The sequence below is a fragment of the Colias philodice genome, chromosome 18 (genome assembly GCF_061535455.1).
Source record: "Colias philodice isolate Cphi_HAF_F1 chromosome 18, ilColPhil1 Martin Lab GWU primary, whole genome shotgun sequence".
Classification (NCBI taxonomy): Eukaryota; Metazoa; Arthropoda; class Insecta; order Lepidoptera; family Pieridae; genus Colias; species Colias philodice.
This window is the reverse complement of record NC_143103.1, coordinates 6,368,013-6,392,283: the sequence shown is the minus strand read 5'-3', so window position 1 is coordinate 6,392,283 and position 24,271 is coordinate 6,368,013. Positions and strand designations below refer to the sequence as shown.

Genomic DNA, 24,271 nt, shown 5'->3' with positions numbered 1-24,271 from the left:
TATTTTAGAATTTGTTGGAAATACGCCTCTTGTGAAGTTAAATAAAATACCGAAAGAGTATGGATTGGAGTGTGAAATTTGTGAGTATTTTTACTGCAATAGCTTATTTGATTCGAAATTAATCATATTTTGTAAATATGAATTGATTTCAAATGGGTATTTAAAAAAAAAAGATACAGAGCTTTTCTGATCAATTGCGTCGCCAGAAAGATATCGTCAAAAGACAGCCCTTAGTTTCTACGTGGTTTCTAGTCGATGTTCTTACATTCATATTCTGCCTTTTATTCGTCTAGTTTTTCATTGCTCTATATAACTGTTAAGACTAGATGTAGGTACCTAAATTAAGAAAATTTTAGACGCAAAATGTGAATATATGAATCCTGGCGGATCTATCAAGGATAGAATTGCTCTTGCAATGGTCAAAGATGCGGAAAAGGGGGGAAATATTTCGAAAAATACGATATTTGTAGAGCCGACTTCTGGTAACACTGGCATCGGTGTTGCGTTTGATGCTGCCCTTATGGGTAAGTACGTTTGTTTCACAGTTTTTGCATAAGTATGTTTCCTTTTGAAAACTTTACTGTTTTTTAATTTACACAGCTGAAGATTCAGCTGTAGTCAAACATTTATAGATAAGTATTGTACCTTCATACAAAATTTATAATATTTTTAGGAAATAAGAGTATAATTATTACTGGCCAGAAAAATTCTGATGAAAAAGTCAGAACCATGCAACTACTAGGGGCTGAAGTTATACAAACAAATATATCATCCGTTGATATTGCTCGAAAAATACACGATGAGGATCCCGAGAACGTAGTTATACTCAATCAGGTATTAAAATTTAAAATACACATTATTAATTACACGATATGAGCCATAAAAATATTATTTTATTATTAACTCTAACTATTAAACACTACCTAACTACCTACTTAAATTCGACCTAACAGTCATTCTAAGAAAATAATTCAATAATAATACAGTTTGAAATCCAACAGTTTGAAAATCCTGTGAATCCTAAGATACATTATGAAACGACTGCTGAAGAAATCTTGCATTCTTTGGGCCAAGTAGATATGGTTGTGTTGGGAACTGGTACTGGAGGGACCATGTCTGGCGTCGGACATAAATTGAAAGAACGTCTCGCCGACTGCCACATCGTAGTTGCAGAACCAGATGGATCTACCATATTCAATGTCAACGGGAAGAGTCACCCATTTTTGGTAATAATTTAATATAATATATAATTTATAGTTTTTTAAATAGTGTAGGTACAGAGTTTACAGATAGATATTTACATGTAGTAGGTACTAGGTACCTAGTGGGTGTAGTGTTATGTTAATTCAATATCCGTCGTGTTTGTTTATTTATTTTTATGTTAAAATGTCTAGTCTTTCTTGTCGACTTTTCAGGTTGAAGGAATTGGAGGATCTGAAATTCCTATCGTTTTAGACAAATCGGTAGCCGATTCATTTGAAGTGGTAACGGATGAAGAATCATTTCTAATGGCTAGAAAATTATGTCAGAAGGAAGGACTTCTATGTGGTTAGCATCAAAAAAATTTATATTTTTTTAGAACGCGAATTTATTTTTTTAACTTATCTCTTTATTCGTAGATACGAACAGTGAACCATAAACAATATTTTTTTTTTAATTCTTTAAATAATTTAGGAGGCAGCAGTGGCACAGCAATGGCAGCCGCTGTTCGAGCTGCTAAAGCGATGAAACTCGATAAAACAAAACGTGTCGTTGTAATTTTACCAGATGGTATACGCAATTACATGACTAAATTTGTTAACGATCAGTGGATGGAAGCACATCTTTTCATGGACCCGCCTGAGCACACCATGAGGTAGATATAGAGTTATAATACACAGAAGAAAATAATCGTAGCGCCGCGCCGAGACAAACATCAACGAAGGAATAGAATACGCTAAGGATTTGTTCACCCTACCAACGACGACGACGACCACGAACAAAATTTTCATCCAGTTGCAATTTAACAAAATTGCGCAAAACACAATTAAAAATAAAATATTAAAATTTCCTGTCGTTCTGGTGCTTAGAATTTTTTTTTGAGATAAATGAATGAAAAAATAGATTTTTCGTAGAAACGGTGGCTCCTATAAAAAAATGTATTCGAAGTTTTTTATAGATAATTTTATGATCTACAATTTTGGTAAAAGGTGATTATATGATTACCTTACCGTCTCGGCGAAAATATGACGGAAAATTTTAATATTTTATTTTGAACCAATTTTGTCTGGATGACAATTTTGGTCGTGGACGTCGTCGTCATTGGTAGTGTGACCGAACCATTACTAAAATATCATGAGCTTACGCTGTTAGTACACCGACGCATTCGCGTGCGGCAGCGAAACAACGAAAAATCTGTCAGTAGTATGGCAGGTTTTCCGCATATGATATGTCTCACTCTAGCACATAGATAGATGAAATAGTTGCGTCCTTGTCAGTATTGTTTCGCAAGGAACTGCGAAATGGCCATTACACAGACGCATTGCGAAAAAGTTGCGAAAACATTGCTGTTTACTAAGGTTCCGCAGATATTTCGCTACGCAGTAGTTTCGCAGAGATTCGCTGCCGCATGCGAATGCGTCGGTGTACTAACGGCGTTATGACAAAAATTCGCGATAGCAGTTTCTATTCCTTAGCGTTATTCTATTCTCTGACATTAGTCTCGGCCTGCTGAGCTAGTTATTATAGTTATAGTTACGCTTCGCAGTTTCACCCGCGTGGCTCAGGCCCGTAGCACACCTCCGCTGCAGAACTGTAACAGCGGAACCGCAGTAGTTTCGCTCTGTCTTGTCCCGTGTACGAGAAGCGGAACAGTAGCGAAACTGCCTGTTCTAACACATACATCTAACTATTTTTTATCTCTTTCTTCGCGCGGTTTCGCCGATCTCTTCTAAAGCCAGCCACATTACCGCGCTCACGCCGCTATTTGTTTGCGGTGCCGCAATGTTTTCGTCCGTGTTTGTCAAAACCGGCAAAAATAAAACGCGGAACTACATTGTTTTTGTAAAAGAGTATGTAAATCATCAAAACTCTGAGGGGTCATTCTAAAAATACATATGTATATGTATAGAAACGATCTTCATGGGACTCGAGTTCATTACATAGTAGGTTTTCTCCTGATTTCTTTCTTTTTTTATTAATCTCATGCACCCAAATTCTACGAGTTTTATGTCTTTTCAAAGTTAAAGTCCACAATAATATTTCTTCTTCCTCTGACTCCGATAACGACGACATTTCGCTTTGATCGTTGCTTCCGGACTGACTCGCATGAGGTTTCCCCGATGCCGGTTCCGCTACTCAAACTACACTTGATCACAGCGGAATTCATCTAGCGGTTCCGCGGTCATGGTTTCGCAGCGGAGGTGTGCTACGGGCGTCAAGGATCAAATCAATCGGACATCTTGAGATTAGCGCGTTCAAACAAACAAACAAACTCTTCAGCTTTATAATATTATTAATATTAATAAAGTATAGATAATAGCGATTGACTGTTTAGGTGGTGGAAACATCCAATTACAAAAATTACCCCTAACCATAAGTATCCCAAAGTTGATACTGAATATACGTGTCGTGAAGCTATAAAAGAAATGGGAAAAGAGAATATCGCCATCGTAGTGAATAACGAAGGGTATGGAAACTTAAATCATTTCTGAACCTGTTTTGTTATTTTTTTCTAATAAATACTTTAATTAGTAGATATGTTTAAAGACATTTTGTAGGTGCAGTTTCAAAAGACAGTTTTCGAAATTATGCAACCAATCCCACAAAACTTCCTGGACACGATTCTGAAGACTTCGATTTTAATGCCAAAGTTATTGAGTATTTGGTGAAACATTGCTATACTCTTGCAAAAAATGGAAAAAAGGGAATGCCTACTGTGGGGTTGTTGTCCAGAGTATTAGATATCACTGATTTTGTGGTTATCGGAAGAAACATTACTGCAGAGAATGAACAAGGTAAACACCACGCAAAAAAAAAAATTATATATTAGTTGTAGGTAGGATCGCGTAAATGTATTTAAACGCATTTGCCGTGCGTTGTTAGAGAAACACATAAGTTAGTGTTATTTTTTATTTTTATTTCCATACTGTTTTAATTTCAGATCATTTTATCCCGGAAAGTGTGGCTACTGCAGATGACGTCCTCAATTACATCATGCACCATCAAAAATAAAACTTCTAAAGCTTTTATGATTAACCTTGTATTATACAATATTGGATACTGAATATAATATAACAATAGAGCATCATTGGGATTTTATTTCAAGTCCGATGTCCCCTGTCCACTTTAGCTAGAGTCCAGACGTTTAAGTAACAGGTATTGTGATTAAAAGTACAACCACCGGATAATTAAAAGTAGATACTATCGTACATGGACGTATAAAAAAAGACGGACGGTAGGTATATCGCCTAAACATTGAGTGAAGCCTAGTAATGGTGGCGAAACATCCATGTGTGTGTGCCATGTTGCCATGGCAACAGCTGTCCTGATGACAATGGCGGCTGTATTTTTTTCTATAAATTTTGCCGTAATAATTTTGTCATTTAAACATAAAAGAAATAACTTGCTTCCCTGTGGAATGTAATCCCTTGTGTTTTGTTATTTAAAATTGTACTGTTGCGACACCATTTAACCACGCAAGACGGCATTTTAAATATTTTTTGTGAAACAATGACGCAGTTAATCAGTCGGTAGTTCATGACGTAATGGCGGCCGACTAGCTTACTATGGTGAGAGTGTGTGCGTGTTTATTGTCTTTACACGATCGCTAGCTTACTATGGTGGCTTCACGTTGTTTGTTCGTAATACGGCGTCCGTCTTTTTTTATACGTCCATGCTATCGTAATGTACTTCAATTAGTTAAACATATTTTTAACACAGTAATATTTTTTTACAATGTTAACTGTATTCTTAAATACAAAAACTTAAATACAAAAAAATAATAAAAATAGCTTTCACTCAGGAATATAGGAATACCTACATTAAATATTTGTTTGCAACTTAAACAACGAGTCACTTGTATTTTGATAAAACGATAAATAGTAATCTTATCAAAGTAAAAAACTTCCGCTATAGCACACATATTGGAAATATCCACAGGGACACGCTCTAATGTCACATGATGATTAATTTATCTCCTGTACAAAAATATGAATGTTTGTCTGTATGTCGACCTTTATACCCGCATAGTTCCCATTTCCGGGGGATTTCCGGGAAAAACCTTTCCTATGTCCCTCCTCATGTCAAAAACTATCTCTTTGAAGTAAATCCATGAAGTACTTTTTGAATTTTTAGATTAGCCCGGACATACATACAGACAAACAGGCAAAAATTCGAAAAACTATATTTTTACAAGTACATCGGATATAGCTTAAGTGTAGCAAAAAATTACTGATAAAGCATAAAATCAGATAGGTATCTACCTACCTACAGCAACTTTGATGCGAATTATACCTTTATCTATACTAATATTATAAAGCTGAAGAGTTTGTTTGTTTGTTTGTTTGTGTGAACGCGCTAATCTCGGGAACTACTGGTCCGATTTGAAAAATAATTTGGAAAATCCAAAAGTGCACGCCTCATAATTTTTTTTTAATAAATATTTATTAATTATTATTTTTGTTTATTTAATAACAATTAAACCACATCGAATCAGACCCTGAAAAATGAAACGGTTCTATTCCTGAGCATACTCAAGCGTAAGAGAAAAAAAAAGACTCGATTAGTAAAGTATTTCGGTCGCTATCGTGTTAACAAGAAAAAGGATCCGCACATACAGACACACGGACGTCCAAGACAGAACTTTTTTAAACTGTTTTTTAACTAGTTTAAATAACAAAAATGACATCAAAAATATCATGAACGTTAAAAATAGTGTTTTTTCTTAATATGTGTGTGTATGTATTATCTTACAAGTGCAATGTATGATACATAAAGACATTTTAAGTTTGAAAAATCAGATGTTTTGCGCGAAGTGACAGTAGTACCCACCTCAACGCTTCGCTTATGAGGCGTGCAATTCTTTCGGTGTTAGATAGCCCATTTATCGAGGAAGGTTATAGGCTATATGTCATCACGCTACGACCAACAGGGGTGGAGCCACGGGGGTGAAACCGCGCGGAGCAGCTAGTTGTATCATATAATTATTATTAGGGGCGGCTGAAAAACAGCGCTGTTTTTGGACAGCAATAGCTGAGACGCAGCCTTTTGCTTCTTTGTATGACCTATCTATATAAACCAAGTATAATGTACCGTGTAATGCAATATTAATTAATGTGATATGAGAAGCAATAAATGAATTTTTATTTTATTATATTTTATTTATTATTAAAATGTAACTGAATATTCTCACTCCCAAAACTGAAAAATATTTTACATCTACTCGGGAGTCGAACGACTTGTCTTTAAAGGCTATCAAAACCAGATATTATAAAGTACTTGACCCAACTAGGGACATATTTTCTTATTTTACCCATTAAATTAAACCCAACATGCTGGATAGATATTATCCATAGCCATTTAATTTTTTTAGCACAATAAATTATTTTTAAATAATATATTATCTACTCCTGATTTTTAAAACTCACTAACCTGACATCCTCACCCTCATGAGCATAAGAAAAATCATCAAGTGGCAACACTAAATTAAGTCGTCAGTCGTCTGAGGTCGTCACAGACTCAAAATAGGACTTCATAGCTGGCAACCATTCAGTCCGTGTTGTGAAGTTAGTGGAGAAGTGTGGTGTTAAATTATTCTAAATCTGTACATGTATTATTTTTTACGAGCGTAATAAATTTATTGCGAAATATATTATTTTTAATCATAAGTGAATCATATATTCACTAATTTCAGAAAAAATATAGTTCCAAACTTTCATAATTTTGTTATTAAAAGGTTAAAAATCAAGTTTTAAAAGCAATAAAAATGGAAAATGGTACAGGAAACTCGACAAACTATTTTAACCTTAAAGAATTAAACCATGTAACTCATGCATTGTAAGTACTAAAACTTTTTTGAATGCAAATAATGTAGCAACAGTAACTATTTTTGCATCCAGTTTTATTATGTAGTTCAAATTAGAAGTTTATTTTTATACTGCCTCGAAACACGTTAGAAAAATATTTTTAACTTTCCATTGATATCAAATTTTTGCCTTTGTATTCTAAAAATCTGTAAATATTTTTATGAAACATATTTTATAATTATATGAAAAATAAAGAAGGCAAATAGAAGGGCTTATAATGTCATATCTTATACTTTTAGGGATAGAAATCAAAAGACATATTCTAATGTTCTACAATGCATTGGTAATACACCTTTAGTGAAACTTTCGAAGATACCCAAAGAAGAGGGCTTGGAATGTGATGTTTGTAAGTGCAGTTTTAATTGAAACTATTCAACAAATTATTAAACATCTGAAATTAATTGTCTTTACACTTTTGTTTTTAGATGCAAAATGTGAGTTCCTAAACCCTGGTGGATCAGTGAAGGACAGAATTGCTTACAGAATGTTTCTGGAAGCAGAAAAAAAAGGCATACTGGTACCAGGGAAGTCTGTCATCATTGAACCCACATCTGGAAATACTGGAATTGGTCTGGCTTTAGCTGCTGCTGTACGAGGTAAATATTTAAAAAAATTCGCTGTTAATGATTTAAAAAAATACTTAAATGTAAGTATGTGATTTTTATTTTAATATTTTTGTAGAAAAATATTAAAATAAAAATCAAATTTATTTTCTAAAATATAAACTATATCAACAGGCTACAGGTGCATAATAGTATTGCCAGAAAAAATGTCAGATGAAAAAGTTAACACGTTAAAAGCCTTGGGAGCAGAAATCATCAGAACTCCTACGGAAGCCCCCACAATGTCACCAGAAAGTAATGTTATGGTAGCAAAAAGGTTATCCAAAGAAATCCCTAATGCTGTTCTTCTAGACCAGGTAAGTGAATATGATGTTTAAAATAAATTTATTATAAAATTATTATTTACTAAATATATGTGCAGTTTTCTGATGGACCAAATATGTATATTAAAAGTCCATGTTATCCATATATGTACTTCTCATAAATTTTGATGGATGCAATATACCTAGAATGTAGTGCACAAAAAGGGCCTTTATCAGTGATAAAAATCATGTATAAAATATGAAATACATAATTTAAGATATTGTGTGATAATGGATTAAAACTATACAAAATCAAAGTTTCGGCTAACAAGTAGGTTAGCCGAAACAATATACTTCTATATCTAATGTTTCGAATTTGAAATATCTAGATAGTACGATACATTAGTCGCGACACAAAATCAACATTTTGCATACCTATTAGGTAACTAACTGGTATAGGTATACCGACCTAATGATTCGCCTTGAACTCCAGGCGTACCTACAGCGTACCTATGCAAAACACAATATCTATTTGCTTCTAATAATATATCCCAAATTATTTTGTTTTTTGTTAGCAATAAACAGTATTCCATAGCAAAACAATTACCTATCAGGAGTATATTCTCAGTTCGAAAAAGTAATTGAATAAAAGATGCTGATTGATACGCCACTGACTTTTATCTCGTATGACAAATTGCTCGTTATACTTAATAGCCATAACAATTGCCAATGAGATAAAAACTAATGTAAACTATAAAAAACTGAACAAACAATAGAGTAATAAATTATAATGTTTATTAGTTTTCAACATTTACCGTTATCGTTGATTAATAAATGCGACTTACGATTTATGCAGTCGCCATAAATCGTTAAGTTTGTCAGCCTCGCATGCCTCTAATATAAAAAATATACAATTCAAAAGATCGCAAATATGTTCAATTTCTAAAAACAATATATGAAATAAAAAGCTTTACGCAAAGTGATTATTATAAATACGAAAAAACTAAAAATTACCCAAAGTCAAAACGCAGAAAGTAAAAACTAGATACTTAAATAAATAAATTAAATGCATATAGCACTCTTAATATTATTCATTTATTGAATTTTATTTTATTCCTTGAATTATTATTATCAAAAAATATCGAATGATGTTCCAAAATCTGAAAAATATGAAAATTTTTCAAAAAATTTAGAATTGAGGGCCTACCTATGTAATATTTTTTATTCGCCATACCGTCCTCTACCTGCAGTTACCATATTATCCATTAAATTAATATAATAAATTAAATCCTCACAGCTTACGTGCTGCATATCAATTTGCCGTTTAATATAATCTCTAACCTTGAAGCAGAAAGTACTAGTTTGACTTATTTACATATAATCATCATATAATACATATATATGTATATGTTTTCATTATTTTTGCGCTTTCTTAAAATAAGATGAGCCGTGGATGAACCAGTGTCTAGAAATCCGGAAATAAACTTATTAGAATCCGTCATTTGCTACTGGTTTCCTTTATCAGCGCAGTCCTTGACGGAATGCTGTTCTTCCTATCAATATATTCCACTAGAATATTCCACGTCGCTCCCATATCATTGACCACAACTGTGCCATGGCTTGTAATCAATTAATTAAATAATTCGTCATGATAAAGGGAGTGTTTCTTACATCGATCAGATAATAATCAAACATGTATTATATTTCTCGGAAGAATACCTAAAGTGTCGAAAATTAATTGCATCGGATTAAAATATTAATTGTTTGATAAGATTCGGCTTATGATCATCCAAAAGGACGCTGATGAGATATGACGTACCTAGTCCTAAATCAGTGAACGTGTTATCACGAAACGATCGAAAACTATTATTTTTATTTTATTTATAGAATGCAGGATGAATAACTAATCTCTAAGGAATATCTATATTATTGTTATGTGCTTATTGAATCATCTGTCATAATAAGAGCGATGGTTTATCGCGATATATCTTGTGAATCTTATTTTTGAATAGGATACCCAAGCAAGCTAAAAATAGACATTTTTTCCTTAGTACAACAACGTGTGCAACCCGTTGGCACATTACGACACCACAGCGGAGGAGATCCTCTGGTCTATGGACGACGATATCGACATGGTGGTGGTGGGGGCCGGCACTTGTGGGACGATATCTGGAATTGCGCACAAAATAAAGGAACGATGTCCCAAATGTGTAATAGTGGGAGTGGACCCATACGGGTCAATTCTGGCACAACCTGAAGAGATCAACGAAAGCGACGTGCAAATGTATGAGGTAGGTAATATTAATTTAAGGCATATGGAGTTTTCCGGTTTTGCTTTGCTTCTGAATGTGGGAATTGTCATGTAGAAAACATAAAATACATGTATTATTATCGATAGGAAGTAGGGAAATCGGGAATATTGGTTCTTTATATATTTTACACCTATATCGCACACTTCATCAAACCTATATTATTTTAAATTTTGGTACTTAATAATGAAAACAGTAACTTCATATAGAAAAGTTTCTTCTTAGTATAGTATATTTGATTTTAAGACTTGTTTAAAATATTAAACTAATCGGATTGTAGAATACAAACTTCAATCTGACGAAAATAGTTATAAAGATTGCAATCACATCCAACGTTATTTACAATGCTCGTAGTGTTTTTCTTTTGGTCAATAATATTTTATTTAAACTCGTGTCGCACTTGGCGATAAGCTTATGATAAACTGTTATGTTTGAATAACCATTTATAATCCGACTTGCGTAACTTTACATTATTACGCAAAGTTAGTTATGAATTGTCTAAATCATTTTATCACGACTATGCATGAAACTACGATACAAAAAATTATGTCATGTGTGTTTTCGAATAAGTAAAATGACCTAGACTGTGCAGTGTGAGTTGAACAAATATTTGAATTAATACATTACATCTTTTAACATCCTAAGATTAAATATTTATAGATCGTGATTACATGACATGTGATGCATCTTCTAATTGCTTTATTATAAAAAAGTTATTTTGATGGAAGGAACACGAAATCAAATTCTAAATTCTTATATTTTTACTACACATTGAAACAGTAGAATTTTTTACCAGTAGGTAAAACATTCTATTTTATTTATGCTCTAAACATCAATTATTATGTATATTTTTCTCATCTATATTATTATTTATACATAATAGTTGTTATTATTATGAAAATACCAACATTAATTACCGATGTAAACTAAATGTAAATATATGTAAATATATTTTATTTATACATTTAAATTAATAGGTCGAAGGTGTCGGCTACGATTTCCTGCCCAAAGTATTAGATAGGTCAGTTATTGACAAATGGATCAAAACAGAAGACACCACCTCGTTGCAAATGTCACGAAGACTTATTAAAGAAGAAGGACTTTTATGTGGTATGTGATATTTTAAGGAAATATTTTTGGAATGTGTTAGGGTTCCAAACCTCAAAAGGAAAAAAAAAGAAACAATTTAAAGTTACAACATAATAAAGAATAGGTTTGTTCGGAGCTTTCGATGCGCGAATCCGACTCGCACTTGGCCGGTTTTATTTTTCATTCATTTTGACCGTGTTTAATCAGGTAATTAATTATATAATCGAACGAAAAAAAACAAAACAATATATGTAATATAATCGTAGCATTGAGCTCACTATTATCTTGAATTACCAACATGGTTTATTTTCCTGTGTTGAATACGATAAAAATCACGCAGTGTTTTATCTCCATTATTGCATTGATTATGTGGTCTGATTTGATAAAATAATGCGTGATTAATTTTCTTCGAACGCGATTATGCGAAAATGATACGTCATTAACTTTCGAATTATGTAGGTATTAAAATACTTTGTAAAACTACAACTAATACTAGCAACGTATACTGGGAATAATAGAATAAAAACAAAAATAAATATCGCACCTAAGTCACTTGGAGTAATGTAGCCTTCTGCTGATGGAAGAATTTTCATAATCGAGTAATTTGGTAAAACTCCAAGGAATACCTTATATTTATTTTCAAGATAACAATAAACTAACCCTTTTTAAATATTTATATCAATAAATCAAAAGGCATAGGCGTCGTTATAAAATAAACACAGCTACATACAATCTCTTTTGTCTTAGAAATATCTATATTATGCTTACTCATAATATTTTAAAAACAAAAATAATAACCTTTTGTATCTCAAGACGACCTCTGCGATAACCGTGTCTTTGATGCAAACAGATGGGTTTTATAATTTATTATATTTTTCTAAGAACACACCGTAATCACACTTCCGATCGGGATTCCATTCCATACTTCTATACTAATACATATTATAAAGAGGAAAGGTTTGTAATTATGTATGTATGTATGTACCTATGTGGCTATGTATGGTTTTCACGCATAAACTACTGGACCGATTTTGATGAAATTTGGCACAGACAATCTTTAGACCCTGAGAAAGAACATAGGCTACCTTTTATTGCGAAATATGTACCACGGGCGAAGACGGATATATTGGTCGATAGCTCATACGTAAACCTATTGCATGTAAAATTACTTAAACACGGGAAAACCCCATTGATGAAATCGTATTGCGTATTTACTTGATATAATTTGAAAATAATGACGTTGGTATGGTAATTAAAAAGTGTATAAAGGGTAATCGCTAATCAATATAACATAATTATTGTTTTCGATTACTTACACGAATATGTTGTTTATATTATGAGTGTATGAAATGACCCATAAATAATAATCGTAATGATTTAATATCAGTTTTCAAATAGTTTTGATTAACGTTCATTAATTATTAATTATAAAGCATGTGGATCTTCAAAATTGAAATTCAACTAAATATTCTTCAATTAAATAGCTGGCGAAAAATTTGTTTTGTGTCATTAAATATCTGTTTTGATTGCTTAACAATGTTTATTACCACAGATATTCGCATTAAAAATTAGACTTTCTTTTGTCAAAACAACAACTTCAAATAATTCATGGTCGCTATCTTGAATAAAGGGTTTCAAGCTTTATCACCCAAACTAACATTCCCACAGAAAAATTAAGGAATAGGTAGTTAATCAAAAACAAATAATTTTTTTGCAAAAAAATAGTTATCTTTATATAATAAAATGATAGACCAATAAAGGACCAATATAAATTATAAAAATACGCAAAAGGTTTTAAAATAATAATAATCGAAATAGGTGGCAGTAGTGGTGCAGCCATGTGGGGCGCGATGCAAGTGGCCAAGAGTCTGAAGGCGGGCCAGCGCTGTGTGGTCATATTGCCCGACAATATAAGGAACTATATGACGAAGTTCATTTCCGACCAATGGATGGAGGCCCGTCACTTCAAACCGCTGCCTGATAATGACAAACTTTGGTACGTTTTACGAATAAATGCTTGAGCAAATTCTGATTGATATTTCAATGTTATATGTATGATGTACGTGGTTTTAATGCCTATTTTCTACTCACTATTGGAATTGGTTTCTATTGGGTTGAATAGTTTTAATACACCTTTATATTTTACTTATTCTATCGCTTTATTATCACCTATCAATATAACATATAGAAGAATATTGATGCTACCTTTTTTGAAGTGAAACCTTTTATGACCTTCACGTCATGGAGTAAGGCGACGATTTTGGTATCTTAGAATCTTGCCAAAGAAGTTTTACTTCTGACACGTGTGCTCGGCACACACGTTCTTTTTTTATTTATTAACTTATTTTATGTATTCCAGGTGGTGGAACAAGCAAGTACCCGTGGATGTGATAAAGCCATGTTCGTCAATATCGCCCGACTGTACGGTGGCTGAAGCACTCGCTCTGTTGCGTAAAACTGGTGACACACTCCTCACTGTACTTGAAAAGGGGTAAGGAATAAGGTTTTTACTTGCTGTCTGCCCGCTTCGCGAAGTTAAGGGAACCCAACATAGTTCCCGTTCCCTTTTCCGGGATATTGTATGTTCTTTCTCATGTTTGAGACATCTTTGAACCAAATTTCATCCAAATCGGTGGACTTGTTTATTCAACCTTGTTTGAACTTAATCGTGTAATAAAAAGATATAAGATATGATAATATTATGGTGAATTAAAAACTAACTTATCTATGAACCAAACCATACAATTTTAATCCCACTTTTGTGTTACTTGGTACATATTTTTCACTTATTTTTTGAAAACGTAGACATTTGTTCAACATTTATTGTGTTGTTTGAAAGTTTTTAAGTAAGTAAAAACTGGTAAAAACTTCACGAAAACAAACCTATTTTTAGTAAGCAATGGTCTTAAAGAAATTATTATTTCTTGGCATCTAGAAATATGACTTTGTCAAACAAACATGGCAAATTAAAAATAAACAATAAATTTATTATTTATAAAAATAAACCAAAAATATTATGAAGTTCATCAAGGATCTAACTCATGATTTTCTTGATCCTCTTTTTGTTGGTATATGTGTATCTTGTTGTGGAATTTTTCTTACAAATACCTTATTCACCGCCCTGAATGAATAATATGTATTATTCATACAAAATCTTGTAATAAGTAATATATAACCATTATATCCATGCTAAGGTAATTTATTACTATTCTATAAAGAGTAATAAAAATATTATAGTACATAAACTCAGCTGCATCTATTTTAATAAAATCGACAAGGAAAGTTATTAATTACTACTCCAAAACATATGGTACCACATTGGGACCACTATAACACATTATAAAACGTTTATCATCCACACCCAATGCAAAATGTAAAATTTATTTATTCAGACTTATTGATAAAAATGTAATTTCGTTTTACAGATTGCTAAAAGGAGTATTCACAACGGATAACGCCCGGCAGCGTCTGGCCAATCTGTCCGCTTCCACTGCGGAGAGTCTCGACAAATTTATTGTGAAAAAGTATTACAAAGTGAACATTGACAACAAACCAACGTTGGGCGAAGTGTCCCGCATCCTTGATATATCACCATATGTTGTGGTAGTAAAGACAGGTAATCATTGAGATTATGTATTTTCTTTATTTTCAATGCATGTAATAGCAATATTGCTTTAATGCATGCACGATACTAATTTTTATGTAAATTATTATTATTCTGTTAACTATATATTTTGTATTCACAGTTGATTATAAAACAATAATTGTTAAATTATTCAGTCAGTTTTTTTTAAGCTATTGCATAGCTTCTATCGCGGGCCTTGAGCGCGGGGACCGAATCGAGAAATTCCGTAACGAAAAAACCTCACGCTCCCCACTCCGACGGGCACGGAGGTGTGGCTTGAAGGCATAGCATGCAATAGCTTTACCGCGGCAGTCCCCGAGTGCCACACGTATTTTTTTTTTTAATAAATTTTCAGTATTTATTTAATACTAGCTGCGCAGCCTGCGCTCCGCGGTTTCACCCGCGTGGCTCCGCTACTGCTGGTCTTAGCGTGATGATATATAGCCTTATAGCCTTCTTCGATAAATGGGCTATCCAGCGCCGAAATAATTTTTCAAATCGGACCAGTGTTCTTGAGATTAGCGCGTTCAAACAAACAAACAAACAAACTCTTCAGCTTTATAATGGTATTATAGTTGAATATAAATCAATTTTCTTTTATTATTCTTTTTATTGTTCGCAGAAGAAAATATCGAAAAGCCCTTGGGAACAATGACTTCAGAAGATCTCATGCACTTCATAACTATAAATGGAAACCATATGAATGGAAATGGAAAAGCTTAAATATATATTATAATGCTCAAAAAAAACTCAGACCGTCACAAACACACCAGTGATTTTATTGTATTTTTGTTAGCTAGTTTATGTGTTGTTATTGTTACTGTGTCTACATTTATATTGACTAATAAAAATATATAGTGGATTATTACTAACTACATAGGTATCATGAATGAATTAAATATTTTGTATTTTCTTATAGAAGTGTAAGTACATCTTCTAATTAACAAATTGGCAGTTATGTTTTGTAAAGGAATGTTATATCAAGTTTGATGTGTTCATTGGAAATGCATTTATGATACAGTTTATATCATATAATTCCACAAGCATTTATATTTTGCACATACATATTTGTATGAGACCAGAGATTTTGTATTTTGACAAATAAAATATATACAATTAATAAACATTTGTTTCCTTTTAATTCAACATTAACTAACTAAAAATATTAAAAAAATATTTTTCCAAATGTCTTTATCGTTATTAGGATATTTTTTCTATTTCTTATCTTGAATTAAAGGTTGTTCGCTAAAGGCGAGAAGATCGCCTATCGACCAATGATTTTTAGAAAGGAATAGATACGCTATAGACTTACAAAACAAACGGAAAATCTGTGCTACTGCAACTGCACAATTCTAATTAACCACATTCCTAGATTGAGGTGAAATAGATAGCTTAATTTAATATGCTTCTACATATTATGTAACAATTATTAAAATAAGTACCTATGGTGATATTTATGATGTGTGTAATTTTTTACCCTGATTATAGGAACTGCGTTTTTTTAAGCAATGTATACCTTTATTGGAAGTATATTTATCATTCGCATTAAAATGGTTGCTACAAATTCTACTGTATTTTGAGGGTCTCCAGTTGGATTCGCATCATCAGACTCATATAAAAATCTTGTATACAAATGAAAAGACAGTTAAAATATACAGAATTTTATTTAATACAAATATGACATCAGTGCTGAAATATGGTCTAGGGTAGACACTTGATAACCAACCAATAATGCACTTACACTGACCATTTGTTTTATGTTACAAGTCATTCAATCCTATCTTACGAACTATCATAAATTATAATCAAGTGGATTATAAATTTATTAAATAGGTGAAGGAGACCTTTTATGTGAATTATTGGCAGCTAATATTGCTCCTGGAGCAGGATAGGGCCTCATCTGAAATAGACATCCAGAAGCTGTTGTATCCACTCCAGTCTTTGCATGGGCATCCAATCCAGCAGTCCAGTTACCACGAGGCACATCCGAGTAAGATGCTGGATCCATAGGATCAAGATCGTTATCTTTGACTCTTTGCTTCTTTTTGTCTCTATGGTGGACAGGTTCATGTCTCCGCTCTTTCCTTTCATGTCGTTTTTCCTTATGTCTTTGGGGAACTTCTTGATCTGAAGCTTCGCTACTGTCATCACTTTCATCTCCTTCCTTTAGCAATCTTTCTTCCCGCAAATGCGCAGCGCTTTCAGAAGGCGTAGCTTTTGGATGTGACGGCGGAAGCCACGATACTAAGTTATTGTGAACATTCCAGAAGTAGTAATAGCCTGTGCCCTCATCGTAAACTTCTTCCCAACCAGGTGGTAAAGGCCATATATCTAAAAGTTTTCTCTTATCTTCCAAATATTTTTCACTTGGTGTTACTTTACCTTTTTTCCACGTTTTGACACAAAACTTGGAACATTCATGATATATATTGCTTTTATTGGGGCATCCTTTGTGCCCTTTAATAGGATCAACATTTACCCCTTCTATCCCTTCCCAAAAGTTCTCTGTTACACCAGATTCGTCAGGCTTATTGTCATAATCTTCAGCAATAATTTCCTCCGTACTTTGTGTTACTTGTTGGTCAGTATTTGGCTTTCCATTCGAGTTTAATATACCACGTTTAGCGAGGCGTGCTGCTAATGCCGGTGGTAAAGGCATTGCTACTATTTGTATATAAAATTAAAACTTAAACTCGATTGATTATTATTTTAATAATTATTTTATTATTTTATCGACAATTAAGAGCAACATTGACAGTTGACACTGCTAATTGACAAAGAGTATCAGCCACAGAGCAAGTAATATAGTAGTATCAGCATTATCCACAGATTAAGTAGTACAAAATATAGGTACCTAAGAGCTAGCGCGCACGAGCAACTTTGTCTCCGCAACTATTTTGTCTCTCCCATCAATTTGTATGGGGAGTTGCGTTGCTACGTGCGCGCACTTTCAATTTTCATACTAGCCCATGGTTGGAGAGACAAAATAGTTGCGGAGACAAAGTTGCTCGTGCGCGCTAGCTCTTATATACCTAGTCTGGTTTTATTGACAAGACTTGATAATTACCAATACTGGAAGTACATCGCGCCTCATCAATCACGTCTTAACTACTTAACCAATTTGCATGAAATTTGGTATAGAGATATTTTGATACCCGAGAAAGGACATAGGCTACTTTTTACCCCGGGAAATAGGATAAGTTTTATCCCGGAAATCCCACGGGAACGGGAACTATGCGGGTTTTTCTTTGACTACGCGGGCGAAACCGCGGGTAGAAAGCTAGTTATCAATATCCATACTCCAGTCAGTGAAGACAATCAATTCACAATAATTCCAAAAGTTTTCAAACTTCGGTCAAGTGAATGGTACATTGGGACGACAATAATTAATCTCATTTTGCAACCTTGTCCGCAGTCCGGAATATTGTTAAAATTGCAATTAAATTATTTTTTAATGTATACTTAGTAGTGAAAAAAATTCCAAAAGTTCTGCAAACTTGGGGAAGTTTTCGATATAATATTTCATATCACGTATTAAATTTTCAACCAATCTCAGTGTACGGAACATCTTTTGATATTGAATATTAATGTTTTTTTTTTTAAAAAACTGCACAATTCTGATAATATTACATACATACATACACATCGATTCGAAATAGTTAAATATCCAATTTCAATATGCCCAGTGGACAGTAAATGTAAATTTATTCGTTACACAAATTTTAAAACGATTGGTAGGTGGTGGTAGGTTAGAGGTAATATTATGTAAACTGTAAAGAATGCAGGCTCAGTTTAACTTGATAAGCGTGGCGTCGGTGCATAGTAAAGAAGTTTAGTTCTTGTCTCTCATCTCTCATGGCGCATACTGTACCAAGTTCAAGTCCAGTGTATCAGGTTTTTGAGGTTTCTGTTTCAACACAGCAGTTAGGTGCCAGCACCGCAGCTATCAGCGGAACGCCTCAATTTCTAGAAGACATAAAACTAAAAATGTGGTTCCCGTGCCTGATATCGTTTCTATAGATAAGCATTTTTTAAGGGTTTAAAACCTGACTCCTGAAAAAACAGACATGTTTTCACGGACACTTAGGAAATATCTCTCTGCTGAGAAGTAGGCTTGTCTCAATAACTATAATGTTTGTATGATACTTATAAACAATTTTTTTTGGAAGCTAGATACTTATTACAATGTTCGTCGATTCGACTTAAAAATTTAATAAACAAGCTTTTCGTCCGCGTAGCAAGTTCAAACCCGGCTAGCTCCCGTACCCATAGGATTTTCGGGATAAAAACTACGGTCTACTACTACTTATGTGTTAATCCAAGTTACCCTTTATGTGTATACCAAATTTGATGAAAATCGGTTCAGCAGTTTTTGCGAGGAGTAACAAAACAAACAAACATAAAAACTTTCGCATTTAATTAGTAGGATTTCATATAATAGTCGATAAACAATTATAAATGAAAAAAGCCTGAAAGCATTTAAATTATTTTCTAGTTTGTTTGCTTTGTTGGATGTATAATATTTATTTATATACCTATACAATATACATGTCTTTACATTTCACCAAGTTCTGATTTCTCATAGACAATGAAAATTAGTACAGTTGTCTCAATGTACACTTGAAAGAAAATAATATGTTATACCATAGTTCCTCTATATATCTATATTTACAAAAATTAATTATTGTTTTATTACATTTTGATGATCACAATATTCTTTGCAATATCTCTGAAACCTCTTTTACGAGCAGGCTTCCGTAACGTTCTTACTATTATTTTGGACAAACGTGTAATTAAAGAGTAATCTATTTAAACAGGTTTTAATAAAAATTTCTACAGCAGTGCCAAGTATAATAATATTCTTGCGTTGAATGTTGATTGATTAATTCCATAGTAAAAAGTACGCTAACACATTGTGGAACTCTGAAAAGAAAAGTATTACAATGAGCTGAAGACAAGATTGATTTAAGAAAATAATAAAATTGCACTATAGACACTATAGTAGTCAAATTAAAAACATAAGTATGTATTTACGATTCTAATAAAAAGTTTACAAATATTGAGACCTTTGGGTTAACTTAATTTCATAGTCTAGATTAAAGATATTGTTAAGATACACTAATTACAATTTACAGTATAAATCTAAATACGTGATCTAACTACGTATAAATGCAAAAGGTACTCTACTTGTTAATTGTTTGACTGTCAAACCCAAGTTGCCACTAACTACCAGATTGGGCAATAAGCATCATGCGGTGGCCTCAATAGTATGTAAAAATTTATCACCTGATAAAATTAGATGTCTTCACTCACCACGGACGACAGAAGTGTCACTTCGTGACACCTTTGTGGGTAAAACTACCTCATGAAACTCACTGGTATGCAATAATTTGACATTATCTGAACTTATACTCTGTTCAATGAATGGCGTCACCACATCCGATTCATCTGCTGTTAAGCGATTTTCAATAGACGGTTGTGGTGAATGCTCACTCCGTTCTTTTTCTACAGCTGTTTGAATTTCAATATGTGTAGGACATACATCATTATTGTCTTGAATTAACGGCTCAGCAGTAATATTCTTTTCCGGTATTAACAACTCCCTAACTGAATCTACATCTTCACTTTGTTTACTACTGCTGTTATTGCTAGGCGGAGAGACAGATTGAACAGCGTCTTCTCTTTTCAATTGTTTTCGTCGTTCGTTGATATCATAACTATGTGGATGTAAATTGGAAGAAGAGGGTGAGCTATTGTCCATAGATAAATCCATTGACGTTATGATACTTTCATCCCTGCTTGTAAAGTGCCCCCGTTCAGGAACAATATGTATATTCAGTATAGTTTTCCCTTTTTGTTGATCACTGTCTGTTTCCATAGAAGTACCAGAAAAACATTCAGAGTCAAGAAGTGACGAGGATGAGGCTTTATTTACATTGAATTTATTTCTTACAAGAAATCCCCTTATATGCGCCTGTATAATTGTAGCTGCACTAGATAAAGTTGAAGAATCATCGGTAGATAATGATAAGGACTTTTCTTCATTAACGGTTTGCAATACGGTATCCATTCTGCTTATGCCTCTTCTTTCTTTATTTATATTTACATTTGAAATATTTATATTCTCCTGAAACATTTAATTTTCTTATAAAACACTTAATTAAATGTACCTACACTAATTAATTTATGTATTCAGATCTAGAATTTCTTCAATGAAAAAGATTAAAGATCTCCATAAATATAAAAAATGATTAAATATTCAGTCAGTTATATATTCAGCATTTAATACCTGGACGTTCTTATCGTTAATAAACAAATTAATATCCACGTTTGTAGCATCATCTATACTGGTTGTTTTACTTTTAAAAAGAAAAGTTCTAAATACTTTTTGTATAGTTATGGCAGCAGTTTCTAAATCCATGCCATTGTGATGAGTACCATCGTTAATTAAATTATCGTCATCATTTTTTTCAGGAAGAGCATCCGCGTCGCTTGTGATTTTCCTACTGTTTCCCTGAATTTGTTCTGTTCTTTCTACATTATTTGATTGTTCCGACATTGACTGTTCTAACTTAGTTATTATAAATTCTGATTCATGATTAGCACTAGTCGGTTTGAATACTAGTGACGGTTGAATTTCATGTTGCTTTGATTCGGGTTGTATGTCTGTATCATCGCCAGACCTTGCTTTTTCTACAGATGTAGATTTTTTATTCAATTTAGTTGCGTCTGTTTCGATGTTTTCATTTTCAATAGAATTATTTTGATCAAGGTCATCAATTGCTTCTTTAAAGCTTTCTTTAGGTGATGATGTTTCGCCGGATGCATTTATTTCAAAGCTCGGTACAATAAGTGATGTCAGACTTTGGTCACCATCAAATTTTTCATTATTAGAAATATCTGTAAATTCTTTCAAATTTATAGCTATTTGGTTCTCATTCTCTCTTTTTTCAATACCCATATCGATGGTATTTTGTTCATTTCCTTCTTCTTTCGACTCATCTTCAAATATATTCTGATCATTAATTTTTTGTACTTCTTCAACCTCACGTTTCACAATTAAATCATCATTATTCATCTCTTTTATGTCGATCCGACCTTCTGCCTCAAGATCTTCTACTTGATTGACAGGTAATTCTCCTTCTGATAGTTGTATGTTTTCAGGATTAACGTTTGCTGATCCATGTAAACTTAAAGCACGATTATTTAGCAAGTTATCTTTTTGTCCTGCTATCAATTTATCATAGGCTTCACGGCGCTGTTTAGCTCTTTCCCTCACTATTTTTTGTGCCTTAGTTATTTTTTGTTCCAAGTTTATACTTTGATGTGCTATAATCATAATTTAAAATATACTACATCAATTTCATAGATATGAAAAGAGCAATGTGCGAAATTTGGTGCAAATAAACTAGTTTATGGGGCAGATTGACAACTACAATCATTCTTTACGAATAAGGTCTTTCCGTGCCTTATCATCAAGATGTTTTATATCAGTCTCTATCGAGAATCGAACCAATAACTCAAAATTTTACGGCCCACTCAAGTACCAAGGAAACAGGTAAAAACAAAATCGAAGTTATAGTAAGTAGTAACGAGAAATACAACCCAAACTCAATACTGATATTAATTTAAAAAAATGTTACATACCTAATGGCAGTAAAAAATATCCTGACTTTGATAAACTTTAAATTTTTATCAAACGAACCAATTCGATCAAAAAGTCACAAGGAGTCCAAAATATTTTAACAAGCATTTCATATTTATTTTCAGTTATTCTAAATCAGATATTGTGTAGTAAAATAAAATCGTATAGGCACCAAAGCTTTTAAAATTTTTAATTTTAATACTACAAAGTAGGAACACAAAAACAACCAAAGATTTTAAATTAAGTAACTACCATGATAATTAACATTGATGACTATTAATTACATCCCAAATTAGATATTTCATTCATTCTTATTATGTATATTCAACGAAATTCAAATAGAAATATAACTATATTTTAAATTTATTACATATATATTTAAAAGTTGTAAATATACCTAAATATGAGTTTGGTTTAAGACCTATATCAATTTCAATCAAGTATATAGGAGACGTTTAATAGCAGAGATATACTTACGGTTATCGTCACGTATCTGTAACAATTTCTGCACGTGGTCTGCACAAAACTCGTAAATATTTATCGGATTATTTCTCAGAACATCTTTACTTAGACCTTCCATTAACTCTAAGAGACCCGGTGGCATTTTTGGTATCGGAGCTGAATATACACGTGATCTTCGATAATTCATTTCTGATCTATAATAATTACACATTTACGTAATTTTTATACTACAAAAAAAGTAATTTTAACGAGAACTTGGTAACTTACGTCGGCATCAGTGAGCCATACACTTCGATAAAGGTTTGTTTGGGTTCGGTAGTTATGGCAATGAGATTGAATAAAGTAAGTATTGATTTGTCTGGCTTATGCTAGGTACTAAGGTAGTATGTACCTTTAATTACTCAAGGTTCATGAGGCACGGTCAGTTGAAGGTTGAAAACATTGTTGGCACATGCTATTTTTTGGATGTCTTTTTCTCTTTGTTAAGTTTAATCTAAGTATATCGTGTTTATAAGTGAATTAAAAGTAAATGTGTGTGTGCATAATACGAGTTCTTTATTTAATATTTATTCATTATATTACAAGTATCTAGTAATATTAGTTAAAAATTTCACCATTAACAATTAAACGCAAAACAGTTATTTAATATCTACCCAAGTGCAATATCAATTGTTTTCAAAAACATAGAAACTTTACTTCATTTTATTAAGTCCCTTTTCGACATCAAATTGTATTCTTTTATATAAATTTTAGTCGTATTTTCTGATATTCATAATATAGCTTAAATGAATTTGCATTTAGTAAGATTGCATAATATAGAATCAATATTTACAAATAAAGCAGGCTTTACATAAAAATATACCTGAGTATATTTATAGATTATATTGTATTGAAAGCTTTAAAATCTCTTAAAATTAAATGTATTTATTTGTTATTGTGTTGTAGTGAAAATGTGAATTGTTTGTCTTCATTTCACACTGTGTGTTTACTTCAGTATACAAACTTTTATTAATTAGTTAAGATTGTCTGGTGTATGGTAAAATGCTCAAGTCATTGTTTAAAAGTTAAAGCAGAAATTTTCATAACAGTGTATTTTATTGTATGTTCACAACACATTACAATGTTATAAGGAAAATTTAATTTGAAGAAACATTTTACAACAAAAATACGTATAATAATTTAAAATAAATGCATCTTTACTGTATAAATAGT

The 24,271-nt window shown here is 32.5% G+C and overlaps 4 protein-coding genes across 7 annotated transcripts; 2 read left to right on the top strand and 2 right to left on the bottom strand.

Annotated features, from left to right (window-relative positions):
* The first annotated feature begins 207 nt into the window (after positions 1-207).
* Positions 208-4,330, top strand: LOC149480509 (cystathionine beta-synthase-like). Of its 2 annotated transcripts, XM_089706407.1 has the most exons (8): positions 208-524; positions 674-834; positions 1,002-1,226; positions 1,416-1,548; positions 1,675-1,855; positions 3,536-3,667; positions 3,748-3,995; positions 4,142-4,330. In XM_089706407.1, exons 1-8 carry the CDS (start codon positions 374-376, stop codon positions 4,210-4,212), a joined length of 1,302 nt encoding a protein of 433 aa, XP_089562533.1. In that variant the 5' UTR covers positions 208-373; the 3' UTR covers positions 4,213-4,330. The 2 variants fall into 2 exon arrangements, with proteins under 2 accessions (XP_089562533.1, XP_089562534.1); XM_089706408.1 differs by lacking the exons at positions 3,536-3,667; positions 3,748-3,995 and having other exon boundaries at positions 4,142-4,301.
* Positions 4,331-6,738: 2,408 nt separating this feature from the next.
* Positions 6,739-16,076, top strand: LOC149480508 (cystathionine beta-synthase-like). The gene is made up of 10 exons (XM_089707007.1): positions 6,739-7,035; positions 7,304-7,410; positions 7,490-7,660; positions 7,802-7,983; positions 9,981-10,220; positions 11,216-11,348; positions 13,146-13,323; positions 13,687-13,818; positions 14,753-14,943; positions 15,575-16,076. The coding sequence occupies exons 1-10, from the start codon at positions 6,965-6,967 to the stop codon at positions 15,673-15,675; spliced, it is 1,506 nt and encodes a 501-aa protein (XP_089563133.1). The 5' UTR covers positions 6,739-6,964; the 3' UTR covers positions 15,676-16,076.
* A 521-nt stretch (positions 16,077-16,597) lies between these two features.
* PQBP1 (poly-glutamine tract binding protein 1) lies at positions 16,598-17,735 on the bottom strand. The gene has a single exon (XM_089706685.1). The coding sequence runs from the start codon at positions 17,609-17,611 to the stop codon at positions 16,778-16,780; it is 834 nt and encodes a 277-aa protein (XP_089562811.1). The 5' UTR covers positions 17,612-17,735; the 3' UTR covers positions 16,598-16,777.
* Positions 17,736-18,320: 585 nt separating this feature from the next.
* Positions 18,321-24,181, bottom strand: LOC149480506 (uncharacterized). Of its 3 annotated transcripts, XM_089706228.1 has the most exons (5): positions 23,327-24,181; positions 23,075-23,253; positions 21,242-22,281; positions 20,266-21,079; positions 18,321-19,875 (listed from the first exon to the last, which is right to left on the bottom strand). In XM_089706228.1, exons 1-5 carry the CDS (start codon positions 23,332-23,334, stop codon positions 19,835-19,837), a joined length of 2,082 nt encoding a protein of 693 aa, XP_089562354.1. In that variant the 5' UTR covers positions 23,335-24,181; the 3' UTR covers positions 18,321-19,834. The 3 variants fall into 3 exon arrangements, with proteins under 3 accessions (XP_089562354.1, XP_089562355.1, XP_089562353.1); XM_089706229.1 differs by having other exon boundaries at positions 20,239-21,079; positions 23,075-24,181; XM_089706227.1 differs by having other exon boundaries at positions 23,075-24,181.
* Positions 24,182-24,271: the final 90 nt, after the last annotated feature.

What these genes read in the sequence shown, in the direction of transcription:
- LOC149480509 (XM_089706407.1), top strand. Translation starts at nt 374, where the DNA reads ATGAATCCTGGCGGATCTATCAAGGATAGAATTGCTCTTGCAATGGTC. An exon ending in ATCGTAGTGAATAACGAAGG is followed by an intron (nt 3,668 to 3,747) that starts GTATGGAAACTT and finishes ATATGTTTAAAG; the next exon opens with ACATTTTGTAGGTGCAGTTT. An exon ending in TACTGCAGAGAATGAACAAG is followed by an intron (nt 3,996 to 4,141) that starts GTAAACACCACG and finishes TTTTAATTTCAG; the next exon opens with ATCATTTTATCCCGGAAAGT.
- LOC149480508 (XM_089707007.1), top strand. Translation starts at nt 6,965, where the DNA reads ATGGAAAATGGTACAGGAAACTCGACAAACTATTTTAACCTTAAAGAA. An exon ending in AACCATGTAACTCATGCATT is followed by an intron (nt 7,036 to 7,303) that starts GTAAGTACTAAA and finishes TTATACTTTTAG; the next exon opens with GGATAGAAATCAAAAGACAT. An exon ending in TTTAGCTGCTGCTGTACGAG is followed by an intron (nt 7,661 to 7,801) that starts GTAAATATTTAA and finishes CTATATCAACAG; the next exon opens with GCTACAGGTGCATAATAGTA.
- PQBP1 (XM_089706685.1), bottom strand. Translation starts at nt 17,611, where the DNA reads ATGCCTTTACCACCGGCATTAGCAGCACGCCTCGCTAAACGTGGTATA.
- LOC149480506 (XM_089706227.1), bottom strand. Translation starts at nt 23,270, where the DNA reads ATGTGTAATTATTATAGATCAGAAATGAATTATCGAAGATCACGTGTA. An exon ending in ACAGATACGTGACGATAACC is followed by an intron (nt 22,282 to 23,074) that starts GTAAGTATATCT and finishes TTATGATTATAG; the next exon opens with CACATCAAAGTATAAACTTG. An exon ending in TGACACTTCTGTCGTCCGTG is followed by an intron (nt 19,876 to 20,265) that starts GTGAGTGAAGAC and finishes TTTTCTTTTCAG; the next exon opens with AGTTCCACAATGTGTTAGCG.